Source organism: Anguilla rostrata, chromosome 7 (genome assembly GCF_018555375.3).
Source record: "Anguilla rostrata isolate EN2019 chromosome 7, ASM1855537v3, whole genome shotgun sequence".
NCBI classification, from domain to species: domain Eukaryota; kingdom Metazoa; phylum Chordata; class Actinopteri; order Anguilliformes; family Anguillidae; genus Anguilla; species Anguilla rostrata.
Window position 1 is genome coordinate 29,699,596 of NC_057939.1, and position 25,955 is coordinate 29,725,550.

The 25,955-nt window shown below is 40.9% G+C and overlaps 1 protein-coding gene across 7 annotated transcripts in view; it reads right to left on the reverse strand.

Annotated features, from left to right (window-relative positions):
- Positions 1–25,955, reverse strand: part of eea1 (early endosome antigen 1) — a 278,859-nt gene that overhangs the window by 215,008 nt on the left and 37,896 nt on the right. For 5 of the 7 annotated variants that reach the window (XM_064341909.1, XM_064341904.1, XM_064341910.1 and 2 more), the window contains exons 2-5: positions 18,629–18,691; positions 12,585–12,697; positions 12,267–12,321; positions 7,705–7,770 (exon numbers count right to left, since the gene is read on the reverse strand). In XM_064341909.1, coding sequence (XP_064197979.1) covers positions 7,705–7,770; positions 12,267–12,321; positions 12,585–12,697; positions 18,629–18,691 — 297 coding nt within the window. Of the gene's footprint in view, positions 1–7,704; positions 7,771–12,266; positions 12,322–12,584; positions 12,698–18,628; positions 18,692–25,955 lie in introns of those variants that run through there. The other 2 variants (XM_064341907.1, XM_064341911.1) reach the window with 2 other exon arrangements.

A 25,955-nucleotide genomic window follows, 5' to 3' on the forward strand; every position in this document is an offset into this window, starting at 1 on the left:
TATGCTGAGTGCACATTGTAGACCTGTGATTTTAACAATTGTTAATTGTGGTAATGTTGTTTCTTTTGTGTGCCTACAGACTGTGTGTGTACGCCGCTGCTTTAGTCTTATGCCTGCGTCGATGCCGATGGGTCAAACTTTCATTTATATTTTGTAAACAGATAGCACTGGTGCACTTTTACTCTCCTTGAGATACGGTATCACCTATTTAAACCACTTTGTAATTTATGTGAGGCTTGTATCAATCTATCTTAAAGAGTACAAAGCACATTGCTCAGATACTAGGCACCATTGTCATTTGTTTTTTTGTATCCAATTTGCCTCTTAAATACTTCTAAACAATTTTGTCAATAATAAACTGTGTTACCTTTCTAAGTATTGGTTTGTGGCTGTTTACCTATTAAGAGGTCCAGGACCTGCATACTGTATATTACAAGTAATTGAGTGCTACAGTTAAGTAATTATATCTAGCTAGCAGGCTAGCCACAACGTTTGACTGGCTTAAATCCTGCAGTCAAGACGTGTGCACTCTCAGCCATTCTGTGTAATGGGAGCTAGCTAATAGGTCTACTAGCTACAGTTGTTTAAAGGAGATAGACAAGTGACTTCCAAAATAAATAAAAATGAGATCGTTAATTTGGTGATTCGATTGTAGTCTAAGAGGTGCTTCCTAAATCCGTAAACGACCTCCCTACGGTTCCTAGCTATGCATTGCCAGCGTGACGCTGATCTCTAGCAAAATGCATCATTATGAAAAGCGATTGCAGTCAGTAACAGTTAGCTAATATAATTCACTTGAATTATCTGCTTGCTTTGTCTTGAATGCCTGTGCGGTGCATGAGAGAAAGCAAAAGATTTCATCAATATTAAGTTTTACTTTTTATTCAAATGGAAATATGCAGTGTGCTTTATATCTTTGGCTATGTATATAAACAATGTGTAGTAATAAAATAAGAGCTTGTCACCTACTGCAATATTGGCTTGTTTTCACTGCTTACAGGAAAAAGTACAATACAAGCAAACACAACCTCTTGCTATGATTTGCTGTAGGCTACTGTAATGTTGTTAGTCCTACTATCCTGAAAGTACTCACATAATCTATGCAGTACAAGGTGGAAATTATTCATTGTCATTGCCTAGTGCTGATAAATGTACCTACTCACTTAAAATGTTTCTACAACTTGATTGGAGTCCACCTGTGGTAAATTCAATTGATTAGACATGATTTGGAAAGGCACACACCTGTCTATATAAGGTCCCACAGTTGACAGTGCATGTCAGAGCAAAAACCAAGCCATGAAGTCAAAGGAATTGTTCGTAGACTTCTGAGACAGGATTGTGTCGCGGTACAGATCTGGGGAAGGGTACAAAAAAAATTCTGCAGCATTGAAGGTCGCAAAGAACACAGTGACCTCCCATCATTCTTAAATGAAAGCGGTGTGGAACTACCAGGACTCTTCCTAATGCTGGCCGCCCGGCCAAACTGAGCAATCAGGGGGAGAAGGGCCTTGTGCTCAGTGAGGTGACCAAGAACCCAATGGCCACTCTGACAGAGCTCCAGAGTTCCTCTGTGGAGATGGGAGAACCTTTCAGAAGGACAACCATCTCTGCAGCACTCCACTAATCAGGCCTTTATACTAGAGTGGCCAGGTGGAAGCCACTCCTCAGTAAAAGCCTCATGACAGCCCGCTTGGAGTTTTCCAAAAGGCACCTAAAGGACTCTCAGACTATGAGAAACAAGATTCTCTTGTCTGATGAAACCAAGATTGACCTCTCTGGCCACAATGCCAAGCGTCACGTCTGGAGGAAACCAGGCACCACTCATCACCTGGCCAACACCATCCCTACGTGGTGGTGTCAACATCAAGCTGTCGGAATGTTTTTCAGCGGCAGAAACTGGGAGACTAATCAGGATCGAGGGAAAGATGAACGGAGAAAAGTACAAAGAGATCCTTGATGAAAACCTGCACCAGAGTGCTCAGTGCTTCAGACGAGGGTGAAAGTTCACCATCCAACAGGACATCGACCCTAAGCACACAGCCAAGACAATGCAGGAGTGGCTCCGGGACAAGTCTGTGAATGTCCTTGAGTGGCCCAGCCAAAGCCCGGACTTGAACCTGATCGAACATGTCTGGAGAGACCTGAAAATAGCCATGCAGCAACGCTCCCCATCCAACCTGACAGAGATTGAGAGGATCTGCAGAGAAGAATGGGAGAAACACCCCAAATACAGGTGTACCAAGCTTGTAGAGTCATACCCAAGAAGACTCAAGGCAGCAATTGCTGCCAAAGGTGCCTCAACGAAGTACTGAGTAAAGGGTCTGAATACTTTATATAGATGTGATATTTCCGTATTTGATTTTTAATAAATTTGCAAAAACAATTTCTAAAAACCTGTTTTCGCTTTGTCATTATGGGGTATTGTGTGTAGATTGATTAGAATAAAAATGAATGTGAATTTAATCCATTTTATAATAAGGCTGTAATGTAACAATATGTGGAAAAAGTGAAGGGGTCTGAATACTTTCCGAAGGCACTGTATAGGCTTTGGTGTGATGGCTATTTAAGCATTATATTATGCCCGCGCATATTAGTTTCCCCTATTGGCTATTTTTATACACCGGGCTACATTATGACATGCCATCTAAGTGTTACGACATAGTAAAGGCCTTTATGGCAAGTGGCCAGGACACATCCATGGCGACGCAACTAAGTCATCCGACAGCTTCTCTTAGCACAAAATTGGCCGCAAATCATCAATATTTTATACAATCATGATATTCAGTAGATATGTTCAGTGAAGGTATATGATCATGAGGACAAATCCATTTTAAAATCGCTCCATAGGGGGCGCGATAGTGCCAATACTTGCATTTCTGGCATTTCCACCCTGTTTGATGAAAATTCATGAAACCAGGTGTACTTGTGTCATTCCTCATGAGGAACAAATATGCCTCAAGAACCCATAAATCCCCCCAGTGTCATCTATAGCTTTGACCTTAGAATTATGAGTATCTGGCATAAGGGGTCTTGCGATCCTGAAGGGAAGTGGAAGAGAGTGTTGGAATCTTGGAAGTAACAGACACAGGCCTATTTTGGGAGCTTATACAGAAATAAAGCATTTGAGCTCTCAGGGAGAGGACTGCAGAGAAACAACTTACAACTGCCCTGTTACGCTGATATTCTCCACATTTATGATTAACAACCTCCTTGCAAGTTGTGGAGGCATAGTAACGAATGTTCATTTGCTGTTAACCGCGCTCGCGGTGTGAACCCCCCACGGTGTGATATCTTTTGACTGCGCCAACTTGGCGCCTAGATAACTGCTGCGTATCCCTATAGGGCACCACCGGCGACTAGCGGGCACCCTCAGTATTTCAAGGCCGCTCCATTCACACCAGCGAAAGGAGGAAAGTCTAATTAAATAATTAGCAAATACAATTCCAATATCCAACAGGTCTGAAAAACCCAAAGTGAGTGCAGGCTATTAGAATATTACAGTATCGCGTTTCTGAGTTCCCTAGCCTGCACGACTTAGAAATAATTCTTCACCTTCTCGTAACCTGAACCAAAAGTAATCATTATTAGTATGGGTATATTTTAATACTCACAACGAAGGTCGGGGTACAAAGTATGTCCACCTTTCTTGTATTGCTAAATAATTATCCAACTAGATCAAAATTGAATAAATGTTTACCAAATTATTGAAACCCGCCCACAATGGGAAAGGCGGATGTGATATGAAGATGTGCCCTCCAAACAGCCAATGACAGCTCAGACCTCTATCTCCAGGCCAGGTTTTTAAGTCAATAACCACCAAGGCCGACTCTCTTCTTTTTCAAATTTTTCCTTTTTCTTCCTCACGTTTTTAGGAAGCTACCCTAACCTCGGTGTCCCCACTGAATAACCCTGGATTGCTGTATCGTTGGACTTAAGAGTCAGGGGTGCAAACTCATCAGAGGTGAAAAAGGTGAAAGATGCGAACCCCCTAGGGAAGTCTGGGGGCACACCCCCCCAGGAAGAAAATTTTTTAAATATCAGCTTTAAAATGTGGATTTACAGTCAATTTTAGCATGAGGATATAGGGAAAAACTCACCCTAGAACTAGAAGAGTGCACTCAGTAGAGTGCAGATCTCCGCCAGGCATGTTAGCTTTGCTGATGCAACAATACTACACAATCAATGCAAGCAGACAAATACAATATTACAAGTTTTTACCACGTGCCACTGAAAATCCCAAAAATGCCAATTCAGTGAAGTAACGCTAATGGGTGGCGACATGTTAGCTAATTTCTTTCATATCAGCCGCGATGTGTTAGACAGAGCTAACGTTGACGTTATAGTCTGGCACTTTTGTTTCAAATCTGGACAGGAACAATTCCAAAAGACCAGTGATGTAAAATATCAATTTCAACGTGAAAATGCCAACAAAATAATTGCCACAGATTCAAACATTAACGTACCCGTTAGTAGGCGGATTATTTGGTTGGCATTTTAACATTGAAATTGACATTTTACATTGCTGGTTTTTCATTCCAAACGGAAGCAGTTGTTGATCACTTGCGGCCCCTACCGGCCAGTTAGGAGGAGTGAGGAGTTAGCACTCAATGTATTTCAATGGACAAGTAGTATGCCAGATTAGCTGTGGACAGATACACAAACAAACACACACGCGACCAAACGCATAATCCCCTCCAGGCTCGTGCCTGGCGAGGATAATTTATGTAATCTTACTGCTACAAAAGTAATGTAAGGGGGACATCAGTTCAGGGCACTTAAAATAAATTTAAAAAACAGTCAAGGGAGTGCAGAGCCGGGTCCAAAATTGTATTAAAGTGCATTGCATCCACTATACAATAAAGTTCATCAAACAAAACAAAAACACAGTATGCACAACAAATGACAAATCAAATGGAAAATACACCTTATGTTATGTTTTGGTAGATAAGAGCTGGATTGGTCTGGATAAGAGCGTCTGCCAAATGCCTGTAATGTAATGTAATATATATGTAATGTAATGGTAGAGAGAGAGAGAGAGAGAGAGATTTTTATAGTGCCAATATGGTGTGGCAAGGTGTGTTCTATTACACAAATAATTTAACTGACTAGTACTGACTAGTTTAACTTAAGGCACAGTGGTGGCTGCTGAGCTGAAAATCGAGGCAGATAACTTCCCCTGATTATAAGTCTTGACTTTCAATCATTTTCCTTGATTAACAAGTCTGCCCACGATCTGACTAATTCAATTGTAGATAAACACAGTTTCCTTCTTCACGCCATGCTATGAAGATCAAATAAATTCAAAATAAATTATAAACTCAAAAATGCCATCGAACCTGTGCTCGTTCAAATGACAACATCTGCGTATTCCAGATCTTTGCCATGAACATTTTCGGAGTGTGTACATTTATCCGGTTTTTAATATGCTAATGTCGATTGAAATGTGCACAATTTTGCGACGCAAATTGAATTTTTTTCTCGTCTAAACTAATTGAGGAGAACTGTCTCTATCATATTTAGTAATTTGTCATTTCTAATCAAGCACAATAATTGAAAACAAGTTGACACCAATAATAACGTTAATCAGTTTAAGGGATTTTCTGCCTGCTCATTTTTCAGCTCTGCATCCATCACTAGGGCACCCAGTGGTTTTCTTTCACATTAAAAAAAATAACTAGCAGTTTGCTGTAAACGGTGGGCACAGACAATTTTACAATTAGGACATTGGCTCTTCTCCATTGCTTTTAATGGTCTACAAGAAAATACAAATAATTCGAAATTCATGCCTGCAAATCCATTGTTAAAATACTTGGTAGATTTGTTAATCGCCGCTGATGGCGTTAATTTCTACTTGTTTAACGTGACTTGCGAAAGGTCAGCTAGTGTCACCCAGTGAGTGAACACCACAAACGGCGGTGGTGTAACAGTTATTGGCTCATTACTAACTGATTGTGGCGAAAACCTTCGGTGAAAACTTGCTAGGTTAACAGCAGTTCTACAGGACATTTATTGCTAATGCGTGAGCTAACCATGGCTAGCCTACCTAGCTCTGGCAAGCTGGTATGCTAGCTAGCATATTCGCTGATGTTTAGCTGAGAAACATGAATTGAAGATAACTGAATATAATTACATTATTAATTTCATACATATAACGCGATGAAATAACGCAGTAGTCACGGATGGAAATTAATCTCCGTAAACAAATTCTCCGTGATAATAAATTCTAAAACATAACGACAGACAGCCAGCTTACCTCGAGTTTGTTCAGAAATCAATGTAGATGATGGGTAAGTGAAGTAAGCCTGAAGGTCAATGGCTTTTCAGCTCTGGACTGTCAATCACACTGTGTTCGGGCCGGTCTATTCTTCGGACCATGAACTCTATGGTTTTGGCGTCACAGTAGGTTTGTCCATAATTTTTCTACAGTCTATGCTCTGTCCTCGCAAACCCAGACCCCCCCGCCCCCCAATTTAACAAACTCATTGGATCTACACGAATGACACAAATGACCTATTTTAGATTCAAAATGGTGATTTTCGGCGAATGGTGCCAAGTTTGCACCCCTGAAGAGTGTTCGCACCGCTTTGGAGCCATGTGTCTACGCCTTGAAGTACTGACGGGCTTGTGTTGGGAGTTGGGAGTCCAGTGTCGCCGATAAAGCTGGCCTGTCCCAAACTGCATTTTCCGGCCTTGAACTTCTCTAAATAAATAATTTTAAGTGTTGAGGTTGATAAAGGGTGATCTCCAGTTATTCTGGGTTCAGTATTCAGAGCGCCGTGCCATTAACAGGGTAGCTGAGGGTGACCCCCTAATGATTAAATTTGAAATAATAAATTAATTTAAATTTAATAACTCAACTAAGTTCTATCAACCTTATGACACGCTCTTAGATGAGGGAATGTCAACAATGTCAACAATACATTTCTGTTTGCCTGGCTTAATGGTTTCGTTTCTTCACCCTCATTCTCTCTCACCACTATTATTCTATATAAATGTCTTTAAATGTTCTTGCCGGGTTATGACAGCCAAACATTGCACGAACAAGTGCAAGTGTAACCAAACAAGTTGTGACCATGTCTGAAATAGTATGAGTAAACTATATAAATCACAGTCATTCCAATCGTAGTTACGTTTAAACCATGCAATTTCCCTACTGAAGCGGCATTTTGTTTTTATTAGAACTTAAGCAGTAAGTTCTTAAGTAAACTCAACTGAACACATAAATCGAGATTTTCTTTCTTTAGTGGCTAGCTTACTAGCGAGTAATGTTACACTCCCTCCAGGAGAAGTAGTAATGCCCAGCCCCTCACAGTTTTTATTCAACAGAAGTGGCAACCTATGACTGGCGTAGTCTGAAGAAAGCCTATGGACTGTAAGTGCCCACCCACTGTAGTCTTTCGTAAAGCAGGTACCTGGAGCATACACAGTAATTTGGGGCTATTTCTCTGCACTCACTGCAGGTAGTGAGCTAGCTGAGAGCTCATTTTAATCAGAAGGACATTCTACAGTGGAATTCCCAATTAAACATTGGGATGTTGGGTCAAAATGGTCTCACAGTATGTTTTCTATCATGAATAGCGAGGTAGCCATCTAATATGTTTGCTTCAAAACTGTAGCTATACTGTCATAGCCAAATCGTTTTTTTTTATTGTTGGGAAGGTAATGTCAGGTTTGTTAGGTTTTAAGGCATTTTAAAGGAATTACTTGCTTCAGCTGTCCTTGGACTTTGTCAAGTTCTTTCTTCAATTCCTCAGAGAACCACCTCTCCTCCTAGACAGGAAAGACAGAGAAAGCTCATGGTCCCTCCCATTGGTGAACTAACCTTGGGCATTACATTACATTACAGGCATTTGGCAGACGCTCTTATCCAGAGCGACGTACAACAAAGTATATAACCATAACCAGGAACAAGTGTGTCGAAAACCCTAGAGAGAAGTACTGTTCCAAGTGCAGGGAACAACCGCATAGTTCAACTTGGCCCCTGTAGGTTAAACTGATTAACACTAACACAAACGAGAACAGCAACAACGCAGTCTATGCAAAAATACAAGCAGTATGAGCATGCCATTTCATTTGATTGTAGCTCTGTATTTTTTCAAAACATGGTTACAATTAAACTAACCATGAGCTGTTGAGTACAGTAGGCCGAGGACTGCCCAGGAAATTTCTAGACCCCTCTTTCATCCAGTTGTTTTAGCCCTGCATCTACAAACCACATACACATACATACAAACCATCTATCCACATATTTTACCACTAAAATAAGGCTTAGTGCCACCAGCCATACCACCATGCACCCTGCTCCTGCTGAATGGCTGAAGCTAACCACCTGGGAAAACCAAGTTGCTCCTGGAAGTGGTGTTGGTGGACCAGCTGGGGGAAATCTTCCCTCTGGTCGAATAAAAACCCCAATGCCCCAGTGCAGTGATAGGGACACTATGCGGTCGGAGATGCTCTTTCAGATGAGACATTAAATCGAGGTCCTGACTCACTGTGTTCATTAAAGACCCTATGATACTTTTTGCAAAGAGTAAGGGGTTCCCCAGAGTCCTGGCTAAATTCCCAACCTGGTTCTCTCACACATGCCACCTAATCATCCCCTGATTTAATTGGCTAAAAAATGTTCTCTCCCTCTCCACCTTAGCTTATGTATGATGAGAGTTCTGGCGCAAAATGGCTGCCGTGCATCACTCAGGTGGGTGCTACACATAGGTGGTGGGTGAGGTGAGTTCCCACTCATCACTGTAAAGCACTTTGAGAGTTCAGAAAAGTGCTATATAAATGCAATGGTTCATTCAGTTTGATTTGTGAAGATTACTGTATCTGCACCTCTACTGTTGATTCTGAATCAGACTGCCTAACCCTACTCTAATCACTATTTTCCTTATTATTGTATCTCTGTACCCCTGATAACATAACCGCATATCAGACCTTGTTAGCAATTTTCACATCTGCCATCTGGCTAATACCTCATTTTTCCAGTCGAAGATCAGTGCGTGCATTTCTAACCCACATAAACTGTTCTCCACCTTCTCTTCCCTCCTCATTCCCCCTTCACCTCCATCTCACTCTTCCCTTTCCACAGATGACTTTCTGGCCGCCTTCAAAGGAAAGATGGCTGGTTTCCGGAACTCCTTTGCCCATCCAGTAAGGCCCCCTACTCCCCGGGACAAACCCACAGCCACACTGACCTCCTTCAAGAGGGCGAAGGACTCTGATGTACTCAAACTCATGACTTCTCATTGCGCAACCACCTGTCCACTTGACCCCGTCCCATCTACAATCCTCCAGTCCATATCCGGAAAAATCCTTCGCTATCTGTCCTCTACTGTTAATGCCTCCCTTTCCTCTGGCTATGTTCCCTCCGATTTTAAGATGGCTCATGTTACCCCACTCCTTAATAAAACCACCTCAGACCCCTCTGATGTAATGAACTATAGACCTGTATCACTTCTGCCTTTTTTGTCCAAAACCCTTGAGCGAGCAGTGCTTAAACAACTAACCTCTTTTCTCCATCAGAACAACCTGCTAGACCCTCACCAGTCTGGCTTCCATTCTAGGCACTGAACAGAGACTGTTCTCCTGACTGTGATGGAGGCACTTGACACAGCATTCAACACGGTCATCCACAAACTACTCCTGCAGATTCCTCCTGCACAACATCAGGAGGATTCGAGGGTATGGTGACCTCCCATCGTGGTAACTTCAAATCCCTCCTTACAAGCTTGTGCCATACAGCCACTACAGATGATTCAAAATGCTGCTGCCTGACTCAATCTTCCCCCGTCACTCCTCTGCTGAGATCACTCCACTGGCTACCGGTTGCTGCCAGGATCAGGTTCAAAGTTCTGACCTTCGCCTACACTGCAGCCAACAGGACAGCCCCTGTCTACTTACTGGATATGATTAAATTCTATACGCCTGCTCGTCCACTACACTCTACAGCAGCAGGGCGCCTTGCACCCCCTCCCATTCGGATAAAGGGTTCTTGCTCATCCCTATCACAGAGCTTCTCCACCCTAGCTCCCCAGTGGTGGAACAAACTACCTGTCCCTCTATGATCCACTCCCTCATTGCCCATCTCCCGCCATGGTCTGAAAACGCACCTCTTCAGACTATACCTGGACTAACTAACTATAACCACTCTGCGGATCATTTCTATCACTTAAATTCCCCTCTTTCATGCCACTCATGTTACATGCACCTCCATTCCAGCACTTCTTGTACTTTGTATCATCGTCCTGATGTTGTAGCTTGTACTGCCCCCTAGTTTGACTTAGCATAGGTTAGGTCAGAGTAACGTTCATTGTGTGAACTGAACTTTATGTGTTCTTGGCTATGAATAACTGTACAAAATGAGTATTGTACCTTATCGGACCTGTGTTTTGTAGTTGTTCCAATGATCTTTGGTATGCATTTTTGTAGATCGCTTTGGATACAAGCATCTGACAAATAAATGTAATGTAATGTAATCTAATCTCAGAAGTATCAAGAATTACTGCACAGTCAGATGGGGAGTACCATTCCAAATGAAACACTCCTTCACTGGGAGATGCATTGACTAACTAATTTATGTACTGCCCTGTGGAACTCTTCACCACAGTCAGAACCAGCAAGGTCCTGAATTTAATTAACGGGAATATACACAACACATTAAGACATTAAATAGGAAAGGTATAACTGCACTACATAAAGGCACTGGCAGTCTGCCAATACAATTTCAGTTTCAGAATGATATCCAAATACTGGATCAGTCTGAACTCTTTTCAAATAGTGACTAGAGCAGGGTTAGGCAGTCTGATTCTGAATAAACTTTTTCGGGGGGGACCCAGCGCACCTTTGTTGATATGAGCCTACAGTGACTATAGCTCATGCTGCTTTGGCTTTAATTTGCATCTAACCGCAACCCTACGTTTATACTTTTCAGTAAGGTCATAATTATTTTACTCCAAATTTCTTTGTTAAAATACAGTGGTTGAAATGGGTTATGTACAAAAGACTGTCCCTCTGTGCGTGTTTTCCTCTCGCGAGCGCAGCAGTGAGCGAACGGCAGCAGCTCCTCTCCCATCTCGGATCACGGTGACATCCGATGTACATTTCTTTTAGCGTGTGCGTTCAGAAAAACGTGAATTGAATATTCTTACATGTTTATGTTATGCACTGTTAGGGTTTATATTTAGCCACGAGTGTATTTCGCAAACTTAGTCGTTGTTTTCTGTCCGTTTACATGCAAGCAAGGCAGAAATGGAATACTGAGAAAACCGACATCGTCGTAGGCACTGTAGTCCTCATCGTTGATCAGCAGACTCCTAGGGCTCTCTGGCAAGTGGGAACAGTGAAGACTGTCATACCTGGGGCAGATGGCCGAGTGAGGACTGCGGTTGTCCAGGTGAAGGACCGGACCTACACTCGCCCGGTCGTACAGCTCATCAGACTGCCCGCTCTACCCCAAGATGCTACTGGTACGTAGTAGAGGCTTCCCCGATGTCAAATTTGCACACCAAATTTGGGGGCGGCTGTACAAAAGACTGTCCCTCTGTGCGTGTTTTCCTCTCTTGAGCGCAGCAGTGAGCGAGACATGCAAACGGCGACAGCTCCTCTCCCATCTCGGATCACGGTGACATCCGATGTACATTTCTTTTAGCGTGTGCGTTCAGAAAAACGTGAGTTGAATATTCTTTCATGTTTATGTTACGCACTGTTAGTGTTTATATTTAGCCACGAGTGTATTTCGCAAACTTAGTTGTTGTTTTCTGTCCGTTTACATGACGTGATTCAGAGCTAGCCACCAGTTTGTAATAGCCTGTGAGAGTTGCATTATTGCATTCTGCTAGCTACTGTTTCTGTGCATTTCGGTCGCTATTTTTTCCGTTGTTTATACCCTTGTACACTGATTGCTCGTTGATTAGTGACTGTTACCGTGACTGTCGTTCATATCTTGTGCCATTTGTATGCTTATTCGGTGTTTGCTAATCGATAATTTCCAGCTTATTACACCGTCATTACTAGTTTTAGCTTTGTATGCTAGCTGTTATCTGGGTAGCAATCTTGGGATTGATAAACAGCCTAAACCCTAGACCTGGACTCTACATCTCTTTTTTCCACACTCACCTGAGCACCAAATAGTGTCCTGATCCGACACCCTTAAGTGATTGCTGCCACGCCTATAGATCCATACACATCCTCTCACACAGGTTACAATAGAGTATATTAATGGGGCCTAGGATATCTGCTCATTGACATGTGGAAGGCAAGTTGCACAATACCTTGAGAGAGGCCTGCAGGTCCTGCATTTCTTGTCGGAGCAGAGCTAAGTCTTCCCTGTTAATAGAGGACAGAGATCATGCTTAAGGCCTGCTCACACTGTTTAAGATCCCTGACGATCCTATAAACCTGCTTCGATCTCCAACTTTTTCACAGCCAGTCAGCAACAGCAACAGCATTAAGCTTAACAATAAAAGTTGGAGCATATTTAGTCCGTTACGTTTATAGTTAAATTGAATTTGGCCTAATTCTGGAATACATTTAGAAAGTACACATTATGTAGTACACAATATGGATGGCAGTGAAAGGTATGCAGTTACCTGCTGGACCCTTGGGACATGGGCTCGTTGGCAGATTCATGGAATACGTCATAATGTTTGAAGAGCTCCTCAGCAGAGTTATGCGACTTCATGCACTGAGGACAGATGAAACCCTGAGGATACAAACACAAATGAACACTAGGCATTCTGTTGGATTATATGACTCAATGGGTTTACACTGGATTATGTAACTGATATGACAAAGTGGATTATATGACTTTTCATCAGGCATTTAGGACGCATTGTGATTCAATTGTCCAAACCACCTGTGGAGGTGGTCAGGGACAAATTGTGATCACTCTGACTGAACACAAGCATAAATGCAAAGGCGTTTTCAGTCCACATACAACAACTATGTTGTAATCGAAAATATGTGTTCAAATACCTTCACAGACAATCACCATTATCTTTGAAGGGACAAAGTGCAAAGATAACACAGTAATGTCAGCTGACAACAAGTAAGTTACAATATCTTACAAGAGACGTGTCCTGGGGACAGGGCGACATTGTATGTGCAGTTGTTTCAGCTGGAAGTGAGATCAGGTTCTGACTGGATGTCAACATGAACAGTGGAGTCGCATATTAATGACAGAGGTAGTCCAGCTAAATGACATATAGACAATATCTGGATATGAGACTGCTAGGTGTAAAGGGGCTCTCAGAGAATGATACTAGGTCATATAACTCAAGAGACTACCATGGAGCATATGACTTGACAGTAGATGGGTTAACACAGGATTCTGCAATTTTTACATGTAAAAAAGAGCCAAAATTAAGGGAAAAAATACACTGTGTTCTATAAAAGCAGATTTTTAGGGGTCCAAGAAGCGAAGCTGGTGGAACCCTATTGTATCTGTTAGGAATATTATTAGGGGTCCAAACAGCGAAGGTGGTGGAACCCTATTGTATCTGTTAGGATTATTAGGGGTCCAAGCAGCGAAGCTGGAGGAACCCTATTGTATCTGTTAGGAATATTACTAGGGGTCCAAGCAGCGAAGCTGGTGGAACCCTATTGCATCTGTTAGGATTATTATTATTATTAGGGGTCCAAGCAGTGAAGCTGGTGGAACCCAATTGTATATGTTAGAATTATTATTATTAGGGGTCCAAGCAGCGAAGCTGGTGGAACCCAAATGCATCCGTTAGGATTATTATTATTAGGGGTCCAAGCAGCGAAGCTGATGTTACGCGTAGAGATGTCCCTTTTGCAACTGAGTGGTCATATATTGTCATGGACAATACGTTTGTGAAACATACGTGCATTTGTGATCCCTGGGTAGGCTACCTTCAAAAATAGCTGTGCGTAATACCACACCTGTTGCTTACGGCGTTGTCGCCCTTTTTAGTACAATTTGGCTTGATTGACAATTCATTTATTCAGTAGGTGAGTATAAGCTTTCTAACGATGTATAACATGTCTGATTTTGCTTTTGGAATAGCATTTCATAGGTCAGCGTAACCAAAAATTTTCTTATCTGCCAATGTCTAAATAAATAATGTGGTAGGCTACTCTGCACGCAGGTCGCGAGTTGATATTTCGTCTTTTTCTCAATGTCGTATTTCTTATTTGAAATGAGTATTTATGTATTATTATTCTATCTGTCTCTGAGGCGCTCTGAAATGTGCATTCTCTGCTAAGCTGAGCAATGGATTGGAATAGGTATGTTTCTGACGTAATGTTGCACGGTATACCAAAACTTCAGCACTTTTTTTGGTACTTAAAAAAAAAGAAACGGTTCGGTATTTTCCGACGTTCGGTAGTTTTGTGTCAAATGTAGAAGCCAGGGAAATGTGTCTCCCGCATTACCGATTGAGAGGATGAAAAGTGCCATTTGTCAGAATCTTCGTTAGATGGCAGTAGCAACTAAGGTTGTCAAGCGAGGTGATGTGCGCTTGTGCATTCCTCGTCGTTGATACAGCTCAAGCTTCAACTCAGTTCACTTCAGTAGCAATAGCTGATCTAATTTGTAAATATTTTATTATAGGAAGATGCTGTATTGTTATTGAAATATGCTGTTTTTAGATCTATTTTAAAGTGAAAGACCTGTTTAAAGATTATTTACTTTACAATTGTTTAATTTTTGAAATATATTTAATATAGTTTTCTATGGTTTAGTGTTGTAACACTATAGGCCTATGCTTATTGATATGTTGAACAGGCTTCAACTTAAAGGTTGTTAATAAACCAGTTTTTAATAAACCGTGAATTTGAAAATGAGGTCAACCCTTGTGGACATTATGTTTCTGATCTATTAAGGTAATTTCAGTATCGTTAGGTACTGAGTATCGAATTAGCACCGTTTACGTTTCAAGTATCATTTCAGTATTGAGTATCGTAATACTAAACCTGGTATCAGTATCAAAGTCAAAATTTCGGTATCGTGACAACACTAGTGTGACGCCTTTTTTAGTTGCGGCGCAGAAACACTGCAGCTGTGCATGCACACTGGACCATCTAAGTGTTATGACATGCCATCTAAGTGTTACGACATAGTAAAGGCCTTGACGGGAAGTGGCCAGGACACATCCATGGCGACGTAACAAAAGCCGCGTTTCCACCAAAATTACCCGGAACTTTCAGTCCCAGGAACTACTTTACCAGGAACTAAAAGGTTCCTTCAGCCAATGGTTGTCTGCGTTTCCACCGGGGTCTAAAGTACCGCGAAGATTAGGCAAATTAGCCCACTGACGTATGAAAAAGCAACGTTGTCGTCGGTCCATCTGTCATATGATTTCTTCCGTAACCCCATACTACCACCGAAGTAGCCTACATTATTTTCTAATAACCGGGACAGCCCGGAGGGGTTTATTCCACTTATACAACGGGTTACCAACAATGACTATATATGGTTACTTTTGTATTTATTGATTTTCATATATCCTCTCAAACACATTCATTATGTTTGTATGCGAACATTCGCTTTCATGTCTTGACATCCGAAGCGACAGAATGCATTCACATTTATATGTATAACTGGCAACAACAGCAGAAAACATGCACACATTGTAAACAATTTGCTGTTTGATTACTTTCTCGTCGTCAATTCCATATAGGCTAATGGCAAAATGACAAGAATAGAACGAAAACTCGGACTTGCGTGAAAATGTAAATTTAGTAGTGGTACAGCCACCGTTTGCTTTCCTTCGAAGTTACTGCTAGCCGAGCAGCGAAGTGTGCCCTCCAGATGCGAACCATGCACCATAAATTAGTCCATAGTCTTCCTGGTCTTTTCGTGGAATTGAAAAATGGCAGTAAAATTACGGCAGTCTGAAAAAGCTAAAGGGAAGATTAGTAGAATTAACCTGTTATTTTACCCGGATAAAAAGTGCGGATGGTGATTTCCAGTTTGCTTGTACTGTATCACCTATGTTAATTAAGTTAACTACCGCATACCTCACATAACTATCAAACGTTTTGAGTCAATTACAACGGACTAACAAAGAAAATCCGGAAGAAATATTCAGCAACCGAATTAATCCGTTTGAATGTTTCGGTAGCCTACGTAATATGCTGTCCCAGCACGAATGGTTAGCATTTTATAAAACGAATACTAAAGCAAGAAAAGAACAGAAGAGCACACGTTATAGCCTAATTCCAAGACGTTGACAGGCTATAACCAAAACTAGGCTACTGCGCCGCATAACATACAAGTTTGATTTGAAGTTATTATGAAAATAAATTGGTTTGCCGCTGCATATTTTCAAACATGGCGGGTAATGGCGGAAAATAAATACAACACAAATGCTGCGAGTACTCGACCAATCAGAAATGTTCAGCGCTGCAAGCTCCACCCAAAAGGTTCCTGGACTTTCGGAAAGTACTACCCCCCGAGCAGGAACGTTTTGGGGGGTAAAACAAAGCCCCCAGAACTAAATTTAGACCCTAGTTCCTGCGGTGGAAACGCACTGAGTTCCTCAAAAGGTTCCTAGTTCCGGGGTATAGTTCCTGCGGTGGAAACGCGGCTAAAGTCATCCGACAGCGTCTCTTAGCTCAAAATTGGCCATAAGTCATCAATATTTCATACGATCATCATGATATTCAGTAGATATGTTGGGTGAAGGCGTATGATCATGAGGACAAAGCCATTTTAAAATCGCTCCATAGGGGGCGCGATGCTGCCAATGCTTGGACCCCTTCCAACGCCGCTTGCGGCTTTAATTATTATTAGGGGTCCAAGCAGCGAAGCTGGTGGAACCCTATTGTATCTGTTAGGATTATTATTCTTATTATTATTTTTTTCCGCTAAAAGTGTCTGAGGCTCAGCAACCGTAAGTCCTGGAGCAACCAAATTTGGCAGGTGGGTTCCTATGGGCCCCCACTACTAAGGCACTAAAAATCACGTATGTCAGCCAGATGGTGGCGCTATAACAAAGGGTAACGCGTACAAGGCCATAACTCCCACACCATAAGTTAGATCAACACAAAACTTCATCGACATATGTATCTGAACGTGCTCTACAACTTTGCCATTGGCCCCACCTATGTCCGCCATATTATTTGCCCGCCATTTAGACTTTTCAGTTGGGGCGTGGCAGTTTTCTCCGCTAAAATGTCTGAGGCTCAGCAACCATAAGTTGTAGACCAACCAAATTTGGCAGGTGGGTTCCTATGGCCCCCCACTACTCAGGCACAAAAATCACCTATGTTGGCCAGATGGTGGCGCTATAACACGAAGGTCATACTTTAAAAGGCCATAACTCCCACACCGTAAGTCAGATCAACACAAAACTTCAGCGACTCATGCATCTGAATGTGCTCTACAACTTTCCTATTGGGAGCACCTATGTCCGCCATATGGTTTGCACACCATTTGGACTTTTTCATTAGGTGGGGTGCGGAAAAGCTGGAGCTCCAAATCCAAACGATTCCGACATCGAGTAAACTTCTTTACGGCAAGCGACAACCATGGCGACGCAAGTAATCCGACACCGTAGGGTCTAGTTTTTATCAGTGAAAGTACGGTCTGACACTGCCACCTAGAGTGCATGCTAGGATAGGCTACCAAACGTTTTTCAGTAAAAGGTTTCTGAGAGGATGAATAATTACTTTTCTTCAATCTGTCATTATGCTGAGAAATAGCTAAACCATTTTATTGATAGTATTTGAGTTTTGTGCAAACGCGCGAAAACGTGCTGGTATAATAAAACAATGACGGTAATACATATGTAGTCCGCTTCGTTCCGTTGCTACCATAATATAAACTATCTTGTATCTACAGCTGCAGTTTCTCGCTGCAATTACTAATATTGAATATAAACAAAAGACGCAATTTATGCCGTCTGCCAGTGCCTGGATAAATAATACGGAACTCCGCGCGCAGATATCATGGATGGCGAGTTGGTATTTCGTTTTTTGCTACTAAAAGTTTGTTAGTAAAAGCTTTTTGAAAGGATGAATCATTACTTTTCTTTGGCATGGATCCATTTGAAGACAATATCAGGTGAGTTCGTTTAGTCTTTGAATCTGTCATTATGCTGAGAGAAATCGTATTCCGTAGCAACAAGATAAACCTGACATTAGCCCAAAAATATGCCAATACAGCAGTGAAAACGCTGCTCACGGAATAACAAAATAAACGAGACAACGTTTTTAAAAATTATACCATGTACATTCTCTGCTAACCTGACCAATGGATTGGAATATGTGTCTGACGTAGTGTTGCACGGTATACCAAAACTTCAGCACTTTCTCGGTACTTAAAAAAAAAGAAACTGTTCGGTATTAGAATTTTCCGACATTCTGTAGTTTTGTGTCAAACTTTTGTGGACCAACCAACTAACCGACAGACAGAGCTATAGAGCTGCGGTCGCAGCTAAAAATGAGTGCAGTTATATGACATCAACTTGCAGAAAAAAGCATTTTTCTTTATTGCAGCAATACTCAATCCTGGTCCTGGACAGCCTCAGTCTGCTGGTTTTTGTTTTTCTCTTAAGGTCAGTGACCGATTCCCAAGAAACCAAGTGACAGTTAACTGTTTTTATGTGGGTGTATGCGTACACACGCACACATACAGTACACACACATAAATACACACACAACACACCTCGGAGGTCTGGTCAGTGTTGACGTCTGTGGCAGGCTGATCAGGGCCTCCTTTTCCAGGAGTCTGTATTGGGACAGACAGAAGGAGAAATATTGAGAGGGAGAGAGAAACAAGAGTGGATGTGTTTCCTGCATCATTCCACTCCAGCAGAAACTGCACAGTTCTTACCCAAAGCCAACTCATTGAGAAGATGCCACCCTGCAGGACACTTACATCATGCCACATGCCCGCCAAAATTTTAGTAGTTTTTAAAACCAAACAAAAAATGTTTCCTTTAAAAACTTAGTTATAAGATGTTTATGCTTTGCGGTTTTCATGGTATCACATTTCGGCAAAATAAAATTTTCACTGGAGGGGGTCCAGTGGAAGTCTACGGAAAGCCACAATGAAACGCAATAAATACTCATCTGGATACCTACTGCATATAGGGCTGTCACGCCAAATTTCATCCCCACTCCAAATTTCATCCCCCCTATTCTCTTCCAGGTTATGTTGGGCCGTTATGCATAGACATATTACGTTGTGCCGTTCCATTGCGCCGATTGGTCAGATCTCAACAAACAATAAACATATGAACAGAATATAAATGTGTGTATGAATGGTATTTCTGTATGTTAGCTTGCATAGTGTCATGTGCAAATTAGGTGAAACAGTGAGTACAATAATTTTTAAAAATCTCTCTCTCTAGCAAGATTCATAGATCGCTAGCTAGCTAGCAAGAGACATATACAGATAGCCAGTGAGACAGCCAGATATACAGATCACTAGTTAGCTAGCTTGAAGAGCTTCTCTTAGACTTATATAATAGCTTCTCTTCCTAGTTAGCCAGCTAGCTATCAATCGCTCACTGTCGTTAGCAACCAGCAGAGAACACTCAGAAACCACATAGGCAAGGTAGTCAAGTTAGACAAGTTGACTCTAACTTACGCATTAAGGGAAGGTAACCGGAAACGTAACACCGAAAGAGAATAGGGGGGATGAAATTTGGACGGGGGATGAAATTTGGCGTGACAGGGCCATCAATAAGTGACTCTAAAACATAACATAGCATAACGAGTGATTCTCATACAATGAATTTAGATTTCCCCCCACACAAAATGATTTTCAGGTTTTTAGCTGCTAATTTCTATAGACAACTCACTATACTTTTGTATTTGATATTTTTGATATATATCCCTTTAAATGTTAAAGTGACATACAGCTGACTCTCCTTTCGCTGTGTGAGCTGGCTCCCCCCTCCCTCTCATAGCAGTGGTATGTACCAGGAAATTATATATTTTAAGTTTTTCAAAATTGGTCAAATTTAGCCATTGTTATGCATCATTTCTTCAAAAGAATGAGTCCTCTGCCCTAAGACTGCAAAGGTATGAATATTATTTGGATTAATTTTAACTAGCTAGCATTTGGCAAGCATCAACGTTCACCCAGCTAATGTTAGGTTAGATAGCTAACTTTAAGAGTTAACTTATGAAAACATTAACTTTTCACTCCTGACAGAGATGAGTAGCCATTAGAAAAATTATTTTTCAAAAAAGAAGACTAAAGGAGAAGGAGGGAGAAACTGCACCACAGATACGTTACCATAGCATTACTGTTTAAGTAACAGTTTAATTGATGAAAATCAATGGGCCTCATTCACGAAAAATGCGTATGTGTGTAAGAATGTTTCAGGATTCATCTTTTTTTAATCTGTATATGTTCATGGCTATTTCCTTATGCTAATCACATTAACAGGATTGTGCATAAACTTTACAGTCAGCATTCAACATCTCATACACTTGGGATATGCACAAAAACAAAGGTCTGCACGTGTCTCATATTGATTTTTTGTAGGAACATTTTTAAGAAAAACTTTTTTTAATGAGACCCATTGTGCTTCGAAAAGAAGGTATTTTGCATATCAGGCACCAATGACTTTAAAGCCCTTTTGTGTAGAATTTGTATGTGATTACATTATCCTCCGAATCATTCTGATAACATAAACACGTCTGTAACTGAGACCATTGCTAAAAAAAAATAATTTTATTTTTGGTTCCTTTTGCATTCTGTTAATTCAGTGAGTCGCTGGTACAACTTGATACGAAAAGTGGGGTACAGATTTCATTGACACAGCCACAGTAAATAAATACAATTTCCAACACAAAATATGTGACCAGGTCTGCAGGCCCGAGTGTATCAATGAGAAATAACATTTAAACAGACAAACTTTGACCACACAAAGATTGGCCCAGGGCCTGGCTGATTACAAACACATCCAAAATGCCCCCCTCAGTAAAATTCTAGAACTTGCAGCAACCTGTTCATATGCCGGTCATACGCCGATGACACACAGCCTTACCTCAACAACAAACCCTCTGCCTCCTTCCCCAATCCCCTCCCTCACCCCCTTGCATCTGTGAAATTAAAGAATGGATGACCAATTCATTCATCCTCAAGTTTATAAGGAATAAAACAGAACTCAAGGTTGTGGCATGAAAACAAAATTATGTCCAAACTATTGACGGCTGCTGCCCCATCTCCCACATTAGGAACAAGGGGGTCTTGCTGGAACAAACCCTCTCCTTAGAGCCATATGTCAAGTAAGTCACCAAGTCCACCATGTTCAAATGCTAATCCATCTCCTTCACGCTCTGACACCTCTGCCAAAATATTAATCCATGAATGTATCACTTAATTATTCAAAATATGATATGGTACTTTAATACTTCAAAGAAGCACACTTTCACATAGTTACAAAGACAAAATACAGATATATCCACACAAAACATACCAAATTGAAATCACATTGTTGGATCTCGTATTCAGCATTCAAATAGATTCTGGGATAAAAGAGCACTTGAATCTTTTGTGTCTGTACTGTGGGACTCTATACCGCTACCCTAGCAACAGCTGAAACTCTCAATGCAACACGAGGCGTCACCGGCGATATGGATGTCTAAATATGGATCTCAGACTAACACCAAAAGACAGAAACTACTCGGGCCTGTACATTCCTCTGACAAGGGATATGATTATTAGAAAGTTGTGTACTTTGATGTGCAATGAAAGGAATTCAGTGAAACTGCATGAAAACTTCTTTGCATTTCACTGATTTGCCACTGGAGACACAATTCCCAAAGTCTCCAAAATGTGAGTAAGCATGGGTCATAGTTTGTGTAAATGTACACATGCTTTTAAGTCAATCCCAAATCCACAGAGGAAAGTGGCGTATGCATCTATTATATGCATGTGCAACATTTATAAAGGAAAGAACATCTTTCTCTTTGACCCAGATGAGACTAACTTAGGGTACTCCATTTTGGCCAGCGACAGATCAATCAACTGGCCCTCACTCCTTACTATTGAGCCACGCAAAATTGCCTTCAAAATTATCCTCTGACCTATAAGTCACTCTATGGCTTGGCTCCAGTCTATTTAGCCAAAATACTCTACCCCTATAGCCCCAAACATAGCCTCTGATCCTTTGAATCTGCACTCCTTGTCATTCCCCGCATTAGGCGATGCACACTTGGCGACCAGGTCCTTTCGGCTGCTGCCCCCAAGCTGAGGAAGAGAGAAGGATCTAGCTGCAGAAAACTGGGGAACCTCCACCAGGAGGACATCCACGGAGGGGACCGGAAGCACTTGACCTCCATGTGAAGGACCCAATGAACAAGTGGAAGGACCGGAAATCACATAACCTCTACACTACGAACGGAACTCACATGACCGAAACTGTTCGTATACAGTTCATTGGAGTGGAGTTCAACAACGGTAAAAGCGAAAGGTGAAAGAAGGCAGGTTTCTTGAACATACGAAGCTAAAGCCGAGATATATCAATGTTTTATTACTTCCAATAATTCTAATATAAGATATTAGCATGGAAGCTATTGTATAATGGTTTGGTGAGCGGATATTGTCTGGAGAAACTGAATGAATTTATGCAAATGTTCGCTACGTTTGTTAGCCTTGGTCATTGCTACTCGGTGCCGCTTCAGCAAATGAGTGCAGGCGAATATACATGTTGAAGACAATCATAAGGTTAGCTAGATGTTCTGTATATTTATATTATACAGCCTTTCCCCTTAAAACCTTTAATGCCCTTCTTATAAGTGGTCATCCATTTATGAAGCCAAAATCATGTTTACTTAAACTGTTTTCTTTGTTTACATTGGCTATGTTTGTTGCGCCACAGTGACATTGTTTGGCGGTACATTAGTAGGAATATCCTGACATTTATTCAGCAATAGTTTCCCAATATCTTTGATTATCATATGTAGTTGTGAAGGGGGTGCATACACCCCTGGTTGGAATCATTGGTTTTAATCCAAACTTAAAAGCTAGCAAGCATATTTTTACTATCTAAACAAATTATTAGCCCCTTGCTGTAAAGTGATATCATGGCCACTATACTTTTAATTGCAATTTGGAACACATAAATGTTACTGTAAATAATATTTTAATCTATATCTGTTTTAGATGCATATATCCATATGGAATGCTGGCTCTCCATCAACAATTAATTAAAGAATGCAACATGTGCTGCGGTCACTTATTCCACTGTCTACTATGCCCAACCTTCAAACCAAAAAAGAAGGCTGCTGTATCCAGACATGCAGACCATTGAATGGGTGCAATGCGCTACAACTGTGAAGGCTGGCTCCACACAGACTGTGCTGGTCCATCCCATCCGCAATTGAGGGATGGGACATTCTGTTGTGAATCGAGCGACACCTGCAAAGGTGAAGATGTATACATTCATATATGCCATTCAGACTTTCCACAGGGATTGTGAGTGTTTGTGTGTGCATGTGCATGTGAGAGAATTGGGAAGGTCTGTGGCATGTCTAGGTGGTTTCATATTGTATAAGGATGTTTTATATTGGAAAAACAATGGTCAATGTTCTCTTGTTTTAGAACAATTGAACTGCTGACTGATTTTGGTTACATGATAAACAATAACAGTGATGTGTAAAGGGGACTAGTGACTTGTGTTTTCGGTTTTAAAGGTCGTCATCAGGATCTTGGAAAAGAATGAGGGTTTCAGATGCTATCAGGCAGAATTTGCCATGGCCAGTGGATTTCACAATTAAAGGCTGAAGAAATTTGATTGTCTTGATTGTATTTATTTTGGTTAAAGAAAAATCTCTTGGAATAAGTGGTTTTTGTCTCATTTTATTAAGCCTATTCAAATTTTGACATGTCTCATTGCTGCATAATTTCTTGAGGAATTATTCTTTCAATCTTTCTTTCTTTGGTGTACAACTACATCTGGGATTTAAGTGTCCACAGCCATGACTCAATGTTTGAATGTGGTCAATCGTTATCTGTTTTTCCCGGACAAGAAAGCGTATGTTTAATTAGCATTGGTGCATCTAATCCAGGAGTGAGATTTATACTCGGGAGACTTCGGTAAGATTAAAATCAGTTTAATCAAAAATATTCAGATTAGACATGAAGACTTAAATTGTCATGAACTAATTAACCTCTTAGCGCACAGCCCCTAGTGGTGGGCACGCCCGCGTGCCTAGATTACTAAAGTCAAACATTCGGTGCTACTGCAACCAACGTGTGAGATGAAAACAGAAACGCGTTGTTTCAGTTTCATTAGTAGACGATACATGACAACTATGCCGAAAACGGAGTTTCGCAGCCCCACCATTGTCGCTCCGGTCGTTCATTTAACACGCACCCCCTCCCTGCAGTCTCATCTAAAAAACACCCCCCACCCTTGACATAATGGACAATATTGTCTATCTTGGCATTCATAAAAATATTCTTTCACCACTAAAAAATCGTATTCCGTCATAGCAACAAGATAAACCCGACAATAGCCCTAAGATATGCCTATACAGCAGTGAAAACGAGAAATAAACGAGAAAAAGTTTTTAAAAATGATACCATGTCATTCTACAGTCAATATCTGGGACTAAGTATTGAATAAATATAAGACCTTACTGTTGGTTTTACGTGTAGAGATGTCCCTTTTGAGACTGCGTGGTCATATATTGTCTTGGACAATCCGTTTGGGAAATATACGTGCATCTGTGACGCCTGGGTATCTTCCAAAATAGCTGTGCGTAACACCACACCTGTTGTTTACGGCGTCGTCGCCCTTTTTAGTACAGTCTGACTTGACTGACAATTCATTTATTCAGTAGGCGAGAGTATAAGCTTTCTAACGATGTATAACATGTCTAATTCTGCTTATGGAATAGCGTTTTATAGGTCAGCGTAACAGAAAATATTCTTAGCATCGCATTCACTCTGTTAGCAGACAAATACGATGCACCTAACGAAACGTGTTCAAGGATATTTCGTAATTTCTTGGAAAATACTATTATTATTGAGGACTTCTGAACATAGCTAAGCCATATGTTTGCTGATAGACCTAGCTGACATCGTTTTCTGGAGCAAAACAGAAGCGAATAGAACAATATCATTGATACTGTCTCTGTCTCCATCTACTGAACATAGAGGAGATTTCATCATTGCTATGTAAGTATTACCGCTCAAAATATTTCGGTTATATACGTTATTTTTGAAATTGAGTATCTTTAAATAGGTTAGTGGTGTTATATAATGTAAATATTTCACACTGTAATGTAAGCGTTAGATGGAAGTGTAATAGTTTTTGTGAAGCATGCAACAGTGATGACGTCAGAGCTGGAACATTGCCAAAACGTGGTGGACGGTTGAAAATTGTTTTCATGTTGTCTCATCCCCATACAAGAAAACATACGAGAGTACAGAGTATAGAAATACACACAAGTTAATTATTAGCCTACACATTTAGGTACTGTGCTGCATTGTGTGACAATATTTTTGCATTATTTTTTTAATCTGATAGCAATGTTTCATCTTAAACCCTCATAAGGTGCTCATTTATATGCTTTATAATGGACAAAAAGCATTTTATTCAATTTTGGAGAGATTTTGGATATGTTTCTGGACACCTAGCTATTTTAGACCACTGTACTGACTGAAAGCTTGTAATTCCCATTTGAAAATTATGCAACAGTGATTTTCTTGAGTCAAAACAGTTGATTTGTAGTGAAATATGTGGATATGTTATGATTTACAGCAATGCATAATTTAGACATTTTGGATAGATTTGGAGATGCTGGGTACACTGCTTAGTTTTTGCTTCATACATCTATAGTAGTTCTACATATCCACCCTTAGATTTTATGAACTTGTGGTCAAGAAGTTTTTGACCTAGCACATGTAGCCTATAGTTTAACCTCCTGTATATATGCAATCTCTCAGTATTTCATTGCAAACTTAAAAAGTGCAAATTTATTTTTGTTTTTTTTGTCAAAACAATTGCATTTGTGGCACTTTATTT